The sequence below is a fragment of the Nycticebus coucang genome, chromosome 15 (genome assembly GCF_027406575.1).
Source record: "Nycticebus coucang isolate mNycCou1 chromosome 15, mNycCou1.pri, whole genome shotgun sequence".
NCBI lineage: Eukaryota > Metazoa > Chordata > Mammalia > Primates > Lorisidae > Nycticebus > Nycticebus coucang.
The window spans coordinates 14,637,434-14,657,522 of NC_069794.1; the positions used below are offsets into that span (position 1 = coordinate 14,637,434).

General features: G+C 37.1%; 1 protein-coding gene across 15 annotated transcripts in view; it reads right to left on the reverse strand.

Moving 5' to 3' along the window:
* Positions 1–6,412: 6,412 nt before the first annotated feature.
* Positions 6,413–20,089, reverse strand: part of MBNL2 (muscleblind like splicing regulator 2) — a 158,572-nt gene continuing 144,895 nt past the window's right edge. For all 15 annotated transcript variants that reach the window (XM_053563084.1, XM_053563099.1, XM_053563095.1 and 12 more), the window contains one exon: positions 6,413–9,226. In XM_053563084.1, the coding sequence (XP_053419059.1) occupies positions 9,099–9,226 (128 nt within the window). In that variant the 3' untranslated portion in view covers positions 6,413–9,098. The remainder of the gene's footprint in view (positions 9,227–20,089) is intronic.

Sequence of the window (20,089 nt, forward strand, 5' to 3'; positions counted from 1 at the left end):
CTGAGCTGTCAGCTGAGCTAAGCCAGTGTCTGATGACTGGCCTCTGGTTTACTTAATTCTGCTGTGAGGCAGCCAGATTTTTCCTAGTTAACGTTACCAGGAGTGGTGCTGAGAAGCTGTCCTGCTGGGGCAATGACACACACAGAGAAACTCACTTTGAATGGCAAAAGTTTCAAAGTTCCAAAGGCAGTCCTAAGAGTTTTGTGTATAGTAACTCATTCAATTCTCACAACCGCCCTGTGTGATAGATACCATTATAATTAGCTCCCTCTGGCATAGAAGAAAGGTAGGATTGGAAGTTCACTCACATCCCTGTGATCACTCAGCTGGAAAGTGGGAGAACTGGGATTTGAATTCAGCTAGCTTGGCTACCCATTCCATGCTTGTAAACACTGTGCATCTTGCCTTTTAGGGTTGGAGAATGAAGAGTGGTCAGTGAGTGTTAGCCCAGACCAATGGTCAACAAGAGGCTCCCATGTTAACCCACTTTCCTATCTCCTACAGTGGCTCCCATCGTAGAACATGTAAAAATTATAATCCCAGTGTCCTCAGCCATATTTACCGCATGCATTAAATATGTTGAGTGATCTCTATAAAGATTTCTACCAGAGTAAAACCACCTATATGTGGTTTGCCTTCAAAACATATTGATGACTCTTGGAGGAGTTGGGCTAATATGATTATTGATTATGTGTATGTGTTTCTTTAATTACTCCTTGCTGTCGTAATGGATGCTTTTATCAATGGTACTATGTTAATTCCTAAGTGTGACCCACTTAAACTTGCAAATGATATGCAGTAACATAGGGGAATCACTGCAATTAGCTTTGATGAGTTGAGCAGATTACCTTCTTAGAGTTTTAAACCCCTTGTCTTCTACTATTGAATTTGCCTTCAGGATTGTATTTACAAAATACAAATGTAATATATTTTGTTTTTCTCTTACACAAAGATACCTGGCTTCCATAGAACTAATCTTATAGTTTTTTCCTGGTTTCTTTTCAAAGAAGTATTGGCATAATCATCAGGAATGTAAGAACTAAGAAAAAAAGATTAGATCAAGTGAAACACGATTTCTACCAGAGCTTTTTTTTTTTTTTTATCTAAAAAGAGGTTATATTTCCCCTTGAAGTATGTGAAAATTTGTCCTTTTTAAAAATCAATGATAAATATTTCAGCTTTGATTTCCTTCTTCTTATCATTTTCCTTTTACTTCTATGATTAATTTAGTACTATCTTAGGCAAGACATTTTTATAGGCAAATTATTTCCTTTGTCAAAAGAGCATCAAAATGTGAATTTAAATATATTTCTTGTATCAGTTTGAAAGAAAATGAAGTGTTTGAATAATGGAATTGATAAATATTCAACCTACGTATTGATCCCAGTTTAGACTCTCTGGGAAGCAAATCTTTCTCATGTGTGTTGAAAGAAAGAAAGTGCCTTTCCCTGCAGCATAGCCTAAGTAAAGTTAGTCCAGACAATGAAAATTTATAAATAATAAATGTACTTGCAAATCAAAATGACCAAGTAAAATAAATGTTGCATCAAGTCAAGGAAGTGCTAGGTTTTGATAAATTAGACTGTCATATCCAGAATGGGGATTAGAGATCTTGTTGTCCAACTGCCTAATTCTACAGACAAAACCAAACAGACAAAAAAACACAAGGACTTTCCTGAGTGACTGTGGTTTTGGTTATTATATTGTGTGTGGGTAGTGCTTTTTTACTAAAAAAGCCACAGAAGCCATTTTATTAATACTTTGATATCTTTATTCAGGCTACCTTATTACTGTTACGGGTTGAATTATGTCCCCTGCAAAAAGTACATGTTAATGTCCTAACCCTTACATCTATGAATGTGGCTTTATTTGAAAATGGAGTCTTTGCATGTGTAATCAAGTTAAGGTGAGTTCTGAGGGCGGGCCCTAATCAGTTATGAGTGGGGTCTTCTTAAGGGGATGTGAAGATAGAGGCACACAAGGAATGTCTGTGTCTTCCTTGTGTGGATGGAGCAGAGATTGGAAGGATGCAGCTGCAAGCCAAGGAAGGCAACAGGTTGATGGCCATTTTCAGAAGCTGCAAGAGTTAAGGGGGTATTTTGTTGAGCCTCAGAAGGAGCATGGACCTGCTAACACTTTGATTTTGGACTTTTAATTTTTTTTGTTTGTTTGGGATTCATTGATGGTACAAAGAATTAGGTTACACTGATTGTGTTTTTTAGGTAAGGTCTCTTTTATAATTGTGTCCCTCCCCCAAGAGATGTGCCATACACCATGACCCCCTTCCCTTCTCACTGCTCCCTCCTTCCCCTTCCCCCACTTTGTATTAGCTCATCTACTGCCTTCATATTAGACTTGAGTACACTGGACTCTTACTTCTCCATTCTTGTGATGCTTTACTAAGAAGAATGTGTTCCACCGCCAACCAGGTTAATACAAAAGATTTACGTCTTCATCCTTTTTAATGGCTGAGTAGTACTCCATGGTATACATATATCACAGCTGGTTAATCCATTCGTGGGCTGGTAGACTTCTGGCTTTTAGACTTACAAGAGAATAAATTTCTGTTGTTTTAAGCCATCTTTGTGATGTCCTGTTATGGCAGCCTAGGAAATTAATACAATCCCCTTCATGTTTGCTCTACTTTTGACAGGCTTACTTTTCCTTTCTGCCACGCTGTGAGCTTCTCGCGGGCAGAAGACTGGACTTTGTTCACGTTCACATCCCTTGGATGGCTTAGCATAGCTGAGGGCTCAGTGAACAGTAGCTGAATTGAAATAACTGTAAGCTTTCACAAAAAATAGCATGGCTCATTATCTGTTATTGTAAATTTCCCATAATGTACCCATCAACTTTTGACATGAGCTGTCAGTGAGAAAATAGAAGAGGTGCTTCTTAGCTGGCAAGCGATGTGTATGACAGGGAAATAACACCTATGGGGAAACACGAGAGATAATTTTGGTATTGTTTTAAGAACAGTAACTAATAGTGAGAGCACCCTTGTACTGCCTGGTCAGAACAGATTATCTCATTTAATTCTCATTATGCTTCAAGGAGGTGGATCAGAGGGGTAGGCCCAGCTTATTAATGAAAAAACGGATGCCCGGAAGCTTTTAAAAAGTAGAGTTGGGAGTTATATTCTGGCATCATCACTAGAAACTTAGCTCTCAACCACAACTAAACTATGTGTTATGCAGATGCTCATCTTTCCTTTTTGTGTTTCTGGAAGATCTTTAACTCTGTTTAGGGATGATGATGCATTTAGATTGCTCTCCAGATTAAATAGGTGTGTGCGTGAGTGTTGAAACTATGTTTATTCTATAATGTGTTTGTTACTTCCTAATATATCTGATCAATTTTCTCAGATATATTTGGAGCATAAGAGCCAATTTTTCTAAGCTGTCGTGCTACTTTGAATACATTTCTCTCTCTTTGTAACACCACACATTTTAAATGTAAATAAATGTTTCCTATCTGCACCACAGAGGGCATTGGGGCTTCTCAAGAATGGGGGACTCCCTGGAACAGCAGAGTACTTTGCTGCTTTTGGCTTGTAAACTTTTAGGGGGTGAGCTTTTATTTGAAGAAAAGTTTCTCTAGCAAAAAAGAAGTTAGACTGCCCTAATTTTCATTATTTTAGATTACACACAAGGACTAATATAAATCTGTTCTTTGATTTATATAAACAATGCCTTAGAAAGACCCACAGTAAAGTTAGGAGAGAAACAATAACAACAGCAACGTCCAAGTTCTCAGCCTCAATGGAAACAATTGGATTTTAGAGGCACACTCTAAGTGTGACCCCAGCTTTTCCCCAGGACTTTCAAGCTGTATCTTTTCAGGAGCCACTTTTATGTGACTGGCTGCATCGTGATTTAATGCTACATCATAATTGGGAAGAATTCAATGGTTTCCACATTTTATTTCAGAGGAAACTTATAAAAGCTTCACAATAAATAAAAAAGAAAGAAAGAAAAAGAAAATCTGTATAGCACTGGAGAGATGGTACGATTGGAACATTCCTTCTGTTCCTTCTAGTCCTAATAAAGAATTAGTCTCTGCCCTAAATCTAGAATAATACTTTGCAGTCCATAGCTTCAAGTATTTTATACATTATGTTCTGTGATTAGGAGGAATATATTTATCGTATATAACTTTGTAAAGGATTCTTACTATAGCCTCACCTTAAGCCTGGGTGAATGTTTTACTCTGAACATTTCATGAAATTTTGCCCTAAAGTCTGCCATAGACAGAGCTCACTTTCAACATGGCTGTGGAGGGAAGCCAGGGCTTGAAGCGCATTTCTGCTGTACATGATCTTGAAAGAGTTGTTTAATTTTTATGAGTCTGGATTTCTCCTATGTTGTGGGTATAGTAGAGTCTTTATAACACTGAAGATTATATAAAGTGCGTGTGAACAAAACAAGTTACTTTCTGCTTATAACCTGTCTCATGAAAATAGCTATATGGGTTTTCACTGCATTTGAAGGGATGTCCTAAATGATTGTATTAAAATTTGGGCCAAGTAGCATATGTGAAGGGACACCTCAAATGGATGGACAGTCATTTTTCAAAGTAGCTGACAGAGGACAAGAGTGAAGTCATGTGTCCATTTGTCATGCAATTGAGATGCCTGGGACAGAGGTCCCTGAAAGATAGTGTTGATCTAGAATAATGGTACTCCTCACAGCAGAAACTTGGTGTGTTTTGAATGGGAAACTCTGTCGCAGTTAGAATTTACTTCTCAGATATTAGTAGTTCAAGGAGAGCTAGTTAGAAGCCAATATAGAATATTTTGCATGTAGATCTTGGCACGTCACTAGTCCCTGGTGAACATTCTCAGTTCCACCCATCCCATCCCTGCTGTCCCTCTCCCACACCAGGAGCATGGAGGTAAGTCATTACCATGCTGTACTCTGAATGAATCATACTTGCTCACAGTATCGCTGTCATTGCTATGGAGACAAACCAGCCCAACAGCACTGATTGCCTAATATTTCAGAGACACTAGTATATTTTGGAGGTGGTGGGGAAGAGAAGAAATCATTCTTTAGGGAGCTGGTGTTTTCCTTTTGTAAATACCATAATGTTGAACTTTGGTTTATAGTTGCCCCTCAAATCTGTAGAGTTGCTATAGAACTTTGGTAAATAATACAAAGAATGTATTTCTGGGTTTGAAACATGACATTTAGTTCAGACAGCCCAAGATTGAAATAACACTTTTCTTCTAGCAGATAATTACAGAATAATTGATATTTCATACCCAAATATTTTCTGTGCTGAAGGAATAAAGTATGTTTTTTTAATCCTCTCAGGTTTAAGCTTTGCTTTTGATTTTGATGTAGTATCATAAAAAGTCAATCTACTGATGAAAATTGCATTTCAAAAACTCAGGTGTGAGAAACTTTAAGTACAATTTGTCCTAGGTTTTTCACTTAGAATAACAACTTGCTCTCTGAAGTTGGCAACTTGAACTTACTATTAACAGAGAAGGTTTTCTTGTAGGGAGTGACTGATGAGATAGCAGGTTTTACTCTCTGCATCACTCCTGCAGTACAGTTAAAAAAAAAAAAAATGTGCTTCTCCAAGTAGAGAGCCAGCTTTTCAAATATCCACAAAGTGTAAAGGAGGGATTTTTACCCTTGGAAATAGTGATGGGAAAGTTTTAAAACATGAGCACTTTATTTGTATACACCTGATCTGCTGAGAGATGTCACAAAGAAGGCCGGAAACTTTCAAACTGCCAAGGAGAAAGCCTTCTCTCTTATGTTCCCATCTTGGTCCTTACAGGAGGTAATTTCTGCCAACACCAGCATGACTGGGAATGTTCCCATAAAAAAGGCCAATAGCAACTTCCCTAAGAAATCCCACAGGTCTCAAAGGGCTGAGGAAGGTGGACCCCCCTCATCACCCTCTTTTTGTTGAACACTTCTTCCATCCTTGGTCCACCTGGCTGTGACCTCTGTATAGAGTAGGACTCAACATTCTGCTTTTCTCTGTAGCCTCCAGTCTGAGTCATGAAACCTCATCAAGTTCTTACAGATGCTTATATCATAGGTTTATGGCCACAGTCTGTTAACGAAGCTGATATTTTGTTCCCATTTAGTGACTAATGTTCATTTCTCTTCATTTTCAGTCACAGTCATGAAAATGAGGGATGGGTGGTGAAATTTGTCTCTATTTCAAACTTTAAAGAATACTAAAAATAATTCTAAAATTATCATTTTTAATTGTTTTTCTTATTGTGAAAGAGCCAAATCCAGAAGCAAAAACTATCAATATCCCATCGGAAGAATGGAGTTGGGTCTTCTTTGAACTTATCAAACTCAATCTATGTGAAAGTAAAACCACTTTGTTTGGCTTCTTATCAATCCACCCCAACACAAAAAGGAGGAAGACGGTACATACAATACTTTTAAATGCTTCTTTTATTTCATTGGTTGTACATTGGGTGAGTGAACTGAATATTACAACCAAAACATAGAATCGATACAAATTAGACTCCTGTTTACACTGTAAGGTAATGGATGAGGGAATTCTTTAAGTGTTACAGAAATTAGTAGAAATGTTACCAGTGATATGGCTGAAAGAATATTTTGGTGAAGTGCTGTTATATCCTGAAAATTAAGAGTGAAATGTAGTTCCCATACAAGTAGAGAGTTAGTCTCTTAACTACAGTATTTGTTGAGTTGATATCTTTATGTCTTGGATATTGGTGATTTTGTTTTTGTAATTAAACAAAGCATTTAAGATTTATTCATCATAGTCAGACTTCTGAATATAAACAAACTTTTGGCAAATAATATTTATACAGAAAAATAGTTTTAGATCCTCTCAAATCCCAGAATTATTCTATAAAATTACATTATAAATAAATAAAAAGCAAAATCTGTTGTACATATATTTGTACATCTATGCATTTGCCTTGCCTCCTCCTTACTGTAAATGGCATAGTTATGACTCTTTGCATATTATAATCACAATTCTGGAAAATGGATATCATCGTAAAAAATACAGTCTTCTATATTCACTTGGGGATATGGGTGGTGTTTTTGATGCTCCATTATTAAAGGGCTGAAAATAGTTGTGTGCTAACAATTTTAGAATCAAAATCGTGAAACAAAAGAACAAAAGAAAGACAATGTTATAACAATTAGTCTACAAAAATATTTCAGTGATTCCCATAATTTAACTTTTAGTAATGTATACTATGTTTTCAGTGAGTTTTAATGAATTATCAAAGATGAAAAAGAAAGAAGAAAACAAGTTTCAATGTTTTAGGCAAGTTGTAGCTTAACTACATTGTTATAGTTGAGAAAATTACAAATATCAATAATACATAAAGATGAAACTACCAAAATAATACAAGTTAGATACAATACTCCTCCACAAATTAAAACAAATGCAACGATATAAGCACTATGTAAGATTACACTTAGAATGTGATTTTCTTTTAGATAGGGTTATCAGATCTACGATATAAGATAAATAGACAGTAATTAGACTTTGACCAACAAGAATTAAAATGCAGATTTCTTTTTTTCTCAAACAAATAATGATATGGTTGGTGCATCTAGTTTTGAGAACAGGCGATGATGCCAAAATTTAAAATATTTTACATTCAATCTCAAAAGTCAAAATACTTCAATCACTAATATGTTCACAAAAAAAATGGCTGTTTTAAACAATTACACATAATATTCATGTATAACAGCTGTTTTGTTTTTTAAACAATAATTTAAAAACTATGTAGGTACTGTATAGGCTATGTGCAACATATAAAATGTGAAATATGAAATATTTGGTACAATAGTGCTTAAAATAAACTTTAAAACAAACTTTCTGAACAAAATTTAATTGTATCGCTATTACCTTGAAGATCAACCAAGTATTTAAAAAAGTAAACAACATTAAAATATGTTTCATCCATATATAGTATATATATATGTATGTGTATATATAATATGTATGTACTTGTATTAAAGTTTTTTATACTTTTGAGACATAAAATATGCTTTAAGGTGAAAGAATGAAAAGAACTAATTTTTTCCATGCTGTAGTCAGTTACAACCCTTTAATCCAACTTTTGAAATGCAAAACAGTAATGGATTTTTTAAAAAGTGAAACTATCTACTTTTTGTTTACGTAGTAATTTAGATTAAAGTCATAGTCAAATTTGCAGCGACTAACCTCAGACTTACTTAAATTAGAATATTATACAGATCTCCTCACCTACAGCTTCCTTGTTTGACTAGGTTTTTAGTATAGAAGAGTTATTCTGCAATAGGCAACCGGATAGTGAGTTTGAAAGACTAATCCCTTGGATTAGACTGTTGGCTTGGGCCTCTCATTCTTGTCAAGCTGGATGAAGTCTGGCAAAATCTAGGCACTTCTACAAAGTCTCTCTTATAAAACAACTTTAAAAATATACTTGTAAAATAATACCTTTCAAGACTTTGTTTGGTGGGGTATGAAGCTCATACCGTGCAAAGTTTCTTTTTCAATCTATTTAATGTTATTCTAGAATCACACGATTCAATGCGGCATCTCCAGGCAAACCAAACACCACACTTTGATGTGTCCCCAGGACTTGTGCTTGAATTTCCATTCAAATTTTAGACCTGCAGGACAGGTATTGATTTTATTTCACTTCTCGTCTCAACTGCAGCATTCATCACGTCAAGAAGTGAAATATACCCCTGATCCAGTGGGTAAATGAAACGATAGTAATCATAGACTCGAACCTGCCCTTGGAATAGGTTTCTTTTTAAAAAAAAAGAAAAACAAAAACAAAAAACTAGTGCTAATTGTTTATTGCTAAATTTGAAATATTCTGAGTTGAAATGAGTTAACTGGTTGGACTTTCTGCATCAGCTATAGTTATGGAGATAAGACAATATTCCTGGGACAGAAACTATGTTTAGAAACCCTTCAAAAGTAAACTGTATCCTTTATGTCCTTAAACATCACAGCTGGTCTCAGGTAGTTAACTATCTTAGGTTGGAATATACTAAGCATACCATATTTAATACTCATATATGATATAGCAGCACTAGCTTCTTAGAGTTGTGGTCTGTCCAGAAGAACTAAATCTTTATTTAGCATGCAGTTTGTGGCAATTCTATTGAGGAGGAAACAGGATAGTATGTACAGTAACAATGTTTAGTTATTCTCAATGCAGACTCTTGGCATTCCATTCCATTCCTGCTGATTATTTCAGAATTATCTGTTAAAGAAAAAGACAAATGTGATTTAGATATCTTTCTATGAGGGAAAATAATGAGTTTGTTTTACTCTTTGAAAACAGACATTTGAAAATAGGAATTTTCTTCAATTTCTCATAATTTTGATGCAATTGTAATTTTGCACAATCCCCACCCCTCATACTGAACAGTTTTACACTTCTGCTATGTGGCCTCTGTAAAGAATAATGATTCAAATACACAGGATTTACTGTAAAACTGTGACAACATATAAGTAAGCATGCAGTATGTTTAGACTCCAATTTCTTTTTAAAAGTTCTGCTTTATATCTCTTTATTATATGTTCACATTATTGCTCAATTAGTATTTGTTATGGTGATCAAAAAGTCTAATCATATAATTTATCCTGGAAAGCTGTTTGTAAGGCTTATTTGTAAATATTTGAAAACATATAATACATCAGATATTATTTAACTTGCATTTATAACTCAAAGATGTATTCCCAACAAAAGTAATTTTGTCCCCAAGATATTATAACAAGCAGTTTCAAATTCAGGGTATATTTAAATGCCACACATTAAAGAAAAAAAGGGATAATAATCTAATAAGCAGTTAAAACATTCTTAATAAGTCCAAAAGCACAGATAAAGCATGGATGAAGCTAAATTATCAAACGTAAATTGTGGTCCCTGGAGTTTGGGCTTTAGTTCCAGCTCCATGCAAAGGAGAGGACATTTGGCCTGTGTGTTCCAGTCCACTAAAAGTCAAGCTTAAAAGCCACATTTTTAACACATTCTAACAAAAATGTTTTTTGTTTGTTTAATGCTTTGACCAAACAGGATGTAATTAATTTTTTTGAGTGTTTTTTTTTTTTTATTTTTTCAGATTAATATAAGGGTACAATTTTTAGGTTACATTGTTCTCACTTCCAGGGTAAAGTTCCATTTGTAGAAGAGCCCCTCACCCGGGGGACGTGTTATACACCCTCACAGTGTGCACGTTAGGTGAGATCCCGCCTCACGCCCTCCCTCCTGCCACATGTCCTCCCCCTGCCCCCTCCTGCACGTAATTAATAAACAAAATGTATACTGATCAAACTGCCAAGAGTCTTTGATTAGGAAATAACTGGTAAAAATGCTTTATGATAAGGGTCCAGCTAATATTCTTACACCGGGATTCAATTCCCAATAAAAGCCTCATTTCCACAGCATAATTTATTACCCCACTATATTAGAATTTGTAAATGTAGATATTTTTCCCTTTAAGAGTGAGGTCCTGCAGTTTATATACAACAGTTTTAGTATGCACAAATACTTTCTCTCGTGACGTAGATATAAGTATCCTTTATTTTATTGAAACATACAAGTGTGTATAGATAAAAATAGATAAATAACTCAGTCACATTAAATATTTATAATAAATGTTAACTCAAAATTTCAGGTAGTAAGATCATTCCTTTTTTTAAAATTCATAGGAATTTGAGGAAAATAGCATTATTTGTCTCATATACTAATAGACATGAATAAAAATGATATCTAATGTTTTATATGTAAATATTATAACATCTAGTATATGAATATTATTATCACAGTATCTTTTACTAGTATCATTGCAAATAGGCAATATTCAAATTCTCCAGATGGTCAGTTTATAACTTCACTTTGAGATTTAGATATTTGATTTTTCTATTTCATCCCTTAGCTTCAATCCTACCTATAAGTTTGCCAAATACATAGTTAAGAATGCACCCCAAGACATCAAATCATGTCCTATTTTTCTTTTTTCTTCTTTTTTGCTTTAGCAAGAATCTCTCTAAAATTTTATAGATTAAAAACCTTGCTTTTTTAAAATTGATATGTAATACATATTTTAGAATATATTTACATCCTTGCTGATTAGCTGCAATTCAAATGCCATATAGAATGAACTTCTAGGAAAAGAATCTTCTACAGAAAGCGCAGCAATGGGCAAATCAGAATGAGTGAATTTAAATTGTAGAAAGCACGTACAGCAATGCTTTGAACTTTTATTTGACAGGGAGATGTAAGTAAGTGACTACTGAGGTTGAATTGGACTGTAAATCAGCGTCAAAGTTAACTGAAAGCAGTAACTAGACTCAATCAGACTGCTTTCCCCCTCTGCCTCATTTACCCATGAACTAGTATCTGAATAAAGACATAAATGACAGTGATCTCTGGCACTACTGAAAAGCTAGGGGTGAGTGGGAAAGAGGGACCTTTCGTCTAGTTTTCTATGGTTTTTCTTTAGTCAGATTATAGCTGTAGTTATCATTAAACAAACGAAATTTAAAATAATATGAATAGGCACATTTTGTGTGTTTTCCTCTTGCTTCTCCTCAGAGATTTTCTTTAATACCAATTATATATATAACTTTTTCCATCATTATTGTAATTTTTGTGGCCAAGAGGATCAACAACTCCGGAGTGTGCCTGAACATTTCAGTTAGTTTCAAAATATGCATTTTGAAAATAACAGCCTTATCTGTAGCTCTGGGACATGTGCTACAAATCTGATGTGCACAAAACCTAACCTTGAGCTTGTCCATTAAAAAAAAAAAAAAAAAAAGGTTAATTAAAACACAATTCACCAAAGTGAGCTCAATGGACCAGTGGCTTCTTTCCCGCCCTGCATTTGGTCAGAGTTTGGGCTGATACCCAACTTTCCTTAAGCAACCTCAAAGGCACGGCAGCTGATACTTTCTTGAGAGGGGAGATGGAAAACCCATCGTTCTGCCTCAGTACATGTAAGTGAAAGAGATAGCTATCTCACAGGGTCTCCTAAACATCTCCTCTCTGAAGTCGTCATTTTTGTTAAAATTTTGAAATATACTCCCTTGATTTTCAGGAGACTCTAGGGATTTATGAATTAGAGCCTTCAGAGCTATGTCAGTACTGAGGTGACATGGAAAAGGCAGCTTGCGCGTTGTACAGAGTGTTTTATCAGCCAGCATGAGTGCAGCGAGGTTGGGTACCCTGCTTGCTCTGTCAGGCACCCCCTCCAGGGCCCAGGAGAAGTGGAAGTTCCAAAGAGCATGGTTGTACCCCATGGTACCAGCTAGAAGGGCGCTCAGAAGCTCACCAGAACTTCTGCAGGCTTGGAAACCAGGGAAAGGTGAGGCCAGGTGTTGAGACCTTGAACAGACACAGCTTAGAGGTCCAGGGGGAAGACAGGAGCAGCTGCTGGAGGAGCCACCTGGGTAGGAAGTGCTGGGGAACCAGGAGGCTGCTGAGTTTCTCCTGGGGCATCTCTGAATCCTTGCCTGGATGGCTGACCACACCCTGCCCCACAAATGGGTGCTGCCAAAGCATCTGCTCACAGCAACAGAACGCCCTACCCAACCACAGCACCACTGTTCCAGCATCTGAGAAGCCCTGGCAAGATGTGATTATAGGAAAGATATCAAATATATTCAGCAAGGTACATTTCTATTTACTGCCCTAGTAGACTATTCTCTCAGGTAAGTAGTATTTTGTAGAGCAGAGAACCAGGACAGGAGAAAGAAGACTATAAAATAAGATTCTGGCCGATCTAGTACAAGAAATCAAAATTCTGAACAGAAAGCATTATTTTCAATTCCTTTTTTCCACTAAAAGGAGAACAGACAGAATTGAGAATAGCTGAAGCCCACAAAATCTGTGATTTTGATCATTTGATCTCAAATCATGAGTGCTTTCGTAAATCTTTAGTGGCCCCTCTCGTTGGAAGAAGAGTATCTGTCATGCGAAAATATCAGTTGGCCGTAACAGAGTCTACTTATCAATAAGGAAAGGAAATCATACTAAATGAACTGAACTAGGTGGCTGGATTTAAGAATCTGATGACTCTGCTTAATGTACATCCTTGAGCTACCCTCATCTGAACCCAATACATGATTAGTCTTGAACTTATTTACTGAAGACAGAGAATGAATAGTTCCAAAGAATATCAAATGGGTTGTTTCCCTACAAAATATGTTACAAGCAGCTGTTTAATAATTACTGTGTCCTCAGTGAAGTGCCCACCATGAGTTATAGTGCAGTGGCAGTGGAGCTTATTAAAAAGCAGACTGAATTAGGTAATGTCGAAATACTAAGCCTACCGGGCTTAGCCAGAAAAGGCACCTGACTGGGCCAGGTGGGGAGTGTGGCTGCGGCCACTCCACTCCAGTCACTTGCTATATGGGCTCCATATAGCGAGACCTTTCCATTTTCCCAAAAGAAGTGGGAAATTCAGCTATCCATTCACGTTACAGAAAACAAATTGTGTGGGTCAAATATATAATTGAACCAAATTCAGCTATGGGCTGCCACTTTCTGTCCCCATCAGCCTTCCTTTCTTGAAGGTAATATGCTCTAAGTGAGAATTGCTGATTCCTGAGCAGCAGCCAAGGTAACTGGTAGGAGTGAGTGGGGTCAGGAGAGAAGGTCTGCTGCCACATTCAGACAAGTGGCTTTCACCCAGAGGAGGAGGGGGCTTGACCAACAGGTACCTGCTACCTAAAAAGAAAATACTTTCCCTCCCTAGACCCAGTCACCAGCTATGGTCTTTCTCTGCCAGGCTGATGATGGATTTAGGCTGAGCCGTCCATACCCCTCACCCATGGGGTGCCCTCAGCAGGGAGCTGACCAGGGTGAGAAAAGCACTAGGTTGAAAGCGAAATAGTCTGTGTTAAAGAGACTGAAACCCTGAACTTGAACTCATCAGCACCATGGACTCCACAGCTGAATTAGCCAATCCTCATGCAGAGAGTGTCAAAGAAGAATAATCAACATGTGGTTAATACATTCTGAGTTTTCTACCTCCTGGTTGCTGATCCCCAGGAACTGTGCATATTCATAACTTCAGGAGCTGTGATGACTTCTGGAGGTGTTTATATTTCTTATGCAAAAATGCTCCTTGCAAAGATTCAGGGATATCAAGATGAATTATCATTTGAAGTGATAGCTCAATATTAAATTCAGTAAGAACTCTTCCTGTTTTGCTTAATTGACAGAGAAAAGATTTCAGTGAAAATACCAACTGTTTCATTCAAACCACAAAACAATTAGAAATGAGGAGTAATAAATGTTTTAGTTATATCCACCTGGGTATAGCCATTAAATACTGTCTTTGTGGTGCTGAGTTGGGAAAGGCCCATAAAATATACCTTGTAATATATCTGTGTAGCTTTAGTAAAACATGAAGAAGTCACAATGGATCTTGATATCACAAGCAGGAAAGCTGTGGTAAGTCTTTCCAAACAGGGCTATTGTCTCATTCATCCTGATAGCTCTACTATCTAGGATAGGGCTGCACACCCAAGGAGGCATCTGTTCATTGTTGATTGCATGGATGGCTGAATAAACAAGAAGGACACAGTGCCACCATGTTGGCATCCGAAGAAACCCACCAGACTATTCATGGGAGAGACAGCAATGGAGGCAGGAAAGAACCCTTTGGATGAGATCAGCGTCTGCACCCTTTCAGGATTCCAAAATGTCCAAGAAAATAAACATCTGCCCCAATTCTCCCACTCCCTGTTTCAGATAAAAGGAAAAATAATCTAGGCCGGGGGCTGAATCACTCACAGAGGAGGGAAATATGACAAATAAACAACAATTCCACCTGAAGAAAACTTCTAGACTTGGTAGAAGATTTCTTAAAAATCTTTTTCCATCCCTACAAGGCCCTGTTTCCTTGGAAGGCAATTAAAGAAAGGATGTTGGTTCCTGGCTCTATTTAAAAATAGAAAATTGAGTGGAATTTTCTAAAACTGGCCAAGCTAAGGAGGATTGCCTGTTGCTCACCATCCCAATCTCTGTTTTTCTTTATTTACAGTTTTCCCCCCTGATTTTGTCACACTGCTCCTCTCCAATATCTCCACGGTCTAATATTCTGTCCATCTTTTCTCTATTGCTCCTCACTTCTTGACAGCAGCCACTAACTCTCTGGAATACCCTGAGCTTGTCTGAGAGGCAAAACTTGGTTAGCGTTTTGGCTGAAGCAAGCTGTATAAAGGTAGAGGGACACTTAATCGTAGCATGGATTACCAAAGCCCAAAGCAATTGTCTTTGGTCTCTTGGTGAACATATTGTATCATGAAAAATGATTAATTAAATCAATGATAATTGTATATACAAATAAATGTATACTTTAAGAACTTTCTTTGGCCTGTTTCATGACTATAAACTTTTGGTTGACTAAAAAATTCAGTGACCATTAGTGGTATATGTAAAGCTATTTTGAAAAAATAGTCTTTTATTTGGGGGGCCGGGAGGTAATGTTGTTCTGCAGGAAGACAGTGTCATACTGCATTTGACTTGCTTTCAAAATGTAATGTTATTTGTACTGGGGTCCTTGGAACAAATTCTCAAATATGACAATCAGTTTCACAAAATCTTGACAAGGGTACGCTGAGGTTGGTTGGAACATCCATGCTCTTTAGAAGTACCTTAAAGAGTAGTTTTATCAAGATTATTGTTTTGTCCTCTGTTCCTAGTACAAAGTTTATAATCAAAGCTCTAAGTCCTCTATTTTCAATGACATCTTTTGTTGATGACTCATTTCTATATAATCTTTTCCACTCTTTTATTTAAATGAAAGATTTTTTTAGATATACTTTCTAATATATGAAAAATTGTCATTTGAAAATAGTAATCATTGAGGTTTTACACGAAAAGCAGTAACAGTGACCTCATTGAAGATTACTGACCAGGTTCCATACTGACAACTTAGATCATCTGGATAAAAATCCCTAAGTGGAAATTCTTGACTTGAGTAAGATGCCACTCCTTGCCTGAGCTCATACCTTGTGTGCAAGCATGGAGGCTTTGGAGTACTGCAGTGAGCCTTTGGTCATGGTTCCCTCCTCAGTCCCAGCCCCAGCCTCTCCCAGCTCCAACTCCTCTGGGGGGATTCTGAGAATCATTTCTGGTGCTTTCATACTGAGATAGAAGTCTAGTCCTCAGACCATCTAATAATCCATATGTCATCCAAGAATATAGGATATAAATGAGGAAGAAGGTAAAGGGATATGAAAAGACATTTATTTTTTATTTCCAGTCCTTTTCCCTGGTACCACAGAAGTATTAAAAACAAAAACATATTCCAGAGCATTGTGTGTTTATTTAGGAAGAGAGGAGTTGTGAGACCGTATTTGGACAGCAGGTGCCTGAGAAGGGAAAAACGAAACCAAACCATAGATTGGAAGGTCCACATGATAGGAAGAAAAAGTAGGCACATTAAACCATAGAGTCAAAGAAAATGGGAAGGAGTGTGGTGTAAATGATGGTGGCTACCCAGGAACAGGTCCCAGATTCTATTCTCCTAGACTCACTAGTCTAGACTCGGAATTCACCTTGGATTATGGCTCTTCTATCCCCAGCAGATGGAGAGGTGAAGAAATTTTCTATAACATGGCTCTTCAGGGCTTTAAGTTAGGCACATACATACTTTTGATGTTTTTTCTTGCATCCCAAAGACATAGTAACATCATGAGTATGGGTGGCATTTGGCCTGTACCAGGGCTTAGCACAGTATTATCTGTTAACAATGTCATGAGTTAAATTAACTATTGGAGGCCAACCAAGTCCATCACTATCTATTAGGCAATTATTTCAGTTCTAAATCAAGTGGCAAACAAAATTTTGAACAAACTGTTTTAAAATTAGGGATTGTCGGGGAATCAAAAAGGCTAAATTTCTCCACTACATTAAGAAACAACATATCATACATGAGCCACACTGGTTAAGAAAATATTCTAAAATATTCAGAATATTTGCAGATGTGTAGGAAAAGAGGCTATCTGAGGTTAAATAGGCTGCTTCACATTGGAAATGACCTTCGGACATGAAAGGTTAATCTAAGAAAACTTCTTTTAAAATACTTTTAGAAGGTAGTTTTATGAGATAATATTAAGACCAATTTGGTTGTACACATTGAAAATATTTTTCTCAACGTATCTATTTCTGCTCATGATTATTTTTGACACAAGATATTTTCAACTTTTAAAGGATGTGAACTAGCAGCTCAGGAATGAAAAATAAATAAACATTAATAAACATGCACCCTCACAAAGTGCTTAAGAAAAAATTAAACTTAATTAACAATGAGATTCCACAAAAAAAAAAAAATCAGTTTATGTAACAACTGAAAGAAATTTCAAAACATTCATTATGCAATATGCATTTTTTTTCAAAATGAAGTTTTACTCCCAGTAATACATTGAAGATTCAGGTCAAGAAAAAACACAGGAACCAGATCTTCCTGGATTTAACGTAAAGTCTCCAATCCTCTCAATGCCCTGCCTTTGTATCTACTACTGTTATGTTAGACTTAGAACACTGGGCACATTTTGGCCACAGTACCCCTTTTAACAGTGGAGTAGAATGTATAATTGGCTTTTAAGATATCAAAGGCAGAAAAGTAACCAAATGTTAAAATTCAGTAAAAGAGACAGTAAGATCAATGTAATGTCCTGGACACAGAAGTATGTGTTTGCGTATTGTCATCTCCTGTATATCTCAAATTGGTGGGATGACACTGCCACCCAACGAATTTTCCAGCAAGATTAGTTTTTTCCCCTTTTCATTTCTTTGCTTCTGTGTGTATGTGTGTGCATAGGCATGTGCGTGTGTGTGTGAGAAAGAGAGAGAAAGAGAGAGGATGAGAGAGAAAGAGAGATTAACAAAACCATTTAATTGTGTGTAAAATGAAGGTGCAAAGGGAAAATCAGAGCTCTGGACTGGGATTTCAGGAGGCGTGTCTGTGCCACCGATCTTATTTGTACTTTCTCAGTCTGCTTGTATCACACTGTCACCTCTGCAGAGTGGTGGGTAGTTAAGCCAGGTTGCCATCTGTCCTCTCCAGTAACACCCCGGGAAGTGCCAAAATATCCTGGCATTGTAGATGGCAAAGTGGAAACCACAGGAGGAAAGAAGAAGAGCTTACATAAAGAAAAAGGGCTCCCACGTTCTCTTTCATTTCCTTCTTACTAACTGTCCCCCATCCAGGCTCCGCAGTTAGGCCCCTTCCTGCAGCATGGATCTGATGGATGGCTGTCATTTGAGAGGGTCCTCGTCATATATAAGTACTCCAACTGCCACTATTTGCATGTTCGCTTATTGCCTGCCCACCTCACCAAGTAAGACCATGAGCACAGGGACTGTTTTTATTGCTATATTCTCAGAATTCTGAACCCTACATGTCTCATGTTGGGCTCCTAATATAAATTTGTTGAGAAAGCAATAGATGTTGCTACAGACATGGTACATATTTTATTAAATCTCATACTAGTAATATAAATAAAAATGTAGGTGCAACTGGACAACCCTTAGTCTTTTCTTTGGAAAAATGTCCATTCGGACCTTTTGTCTGTTTTTCTAAATTGTGGTTAAATAGACATAGCATAAAATTTACCATTGTAACCATTATTTATTTTTGTTTATTTCAGGTTCATGTGAGGGTACAAAAAACCAGGTCACAATATTTGAGTTTGTTAGGTAAAGTCCCTCATGTAGTTTTTTCGTGCACCAAAGAGGTGTGCCACACACCCCTACACTGTGCCAATTCAGTGGGAGCACACCAATCCCCCTCCTCCTCTCTCCCTTCTCCCTTGTTCCCCGCCCCCCTGACTTGAATTGAATTGAGTTTTTCTCCTATGTGGGTTTGAATTAGATTGTCTACTGTCTTCATATTAGTACTGAGTACGTTAGATATTTGCTTTTCTATTCTTATGGTACTTTACTAAGAAGAATGTACCTCAATTCCATCCAGGTTAATACAAGAGATGTAAAGTCACCATCTTTTTTACGGCTCAATAGTATTCCACAGTATACATATACCACAGCTTGTTAATCCATTCCTGATTTGATGGGCATTTAGGTTGTTTCCACTTCTTAGCAATTGTAAATAGAGCTGTGATAAACAATCGAGTGCAAATGTCTTTGTAACCATTTCAGTGTGCAGTTCAGTGGCATTAAGCACATTCACTTTGTTGTGCAACCATCACCATCTTTGGTCTTAGGACTTCTCATCATTCCAAACTGAAACTCAGTACCCCTTAGATCAGTGGTTCTCAACCTTCCTAATACCACGGCCCTTTAATACAGTTCCTCATGTTGTGGTGACCCCTCATCCACAAAATTATTTTCGTTGCTACTTAGCAATGAAACTGAGGAACTGTATTAAAGAGTCGCGGCATTAGGAAGGTTGAGAACCACTGCCTTAGATAGCAGCTCCCTGTTCCCCTTTCTTGACCACCCTTAATCTCTTCTTTCTTATACTCTTCCTTTTTCTCCTCCCCCTTCTTTTATCCTTCCCATTTTGGGCTTCCAAGTGGGAGCCCTGACTCTTTCTGTTTGTGCACCTGAATCACCATTAAGATTCCTGCTCACTGTCCAGGTCAGCTCTCTGGTTTCACTAACGACTCATGTAAGCTTCTAGTTGCTCCTAAACCTTCATTCTCAACTAGTACTGTTCAGTTTGCCTGAGGGTGATTTGAACTAGACAGTTCTGTGGGGATGGTAGAGAAAAATAGTGTCTCTCTTTTAAAATTATTGTTTAAAAAATAAAAAGTTAAAAAGTCCTAATTGACAGGGCTCCTTTCAGTAGACTGTTTTCAGCCGAAGTGACCTGCCAGTTTCCTCCCTTGAGAAGGGTGAAACGGCGCCTTTCCCCGCTGCTCCAGAGCTCTTGTTCACTGGACTAAAATCTGAATTTCCTTACTGAGCTCAACTACCAACAATATTTCAGAGACTATTTCTTATATTGAGTTTGGACTTTCAAAAGTTTTCACTTCTACTAGAACTGTCTTCTTAAATGGGCAAAACTTTTTAAAGCACTAGTTAAACTCTATAGTTATGAGTTTTCAAGAGGAGCCATCTAAAGACGTTTATCCAAGTCCTACA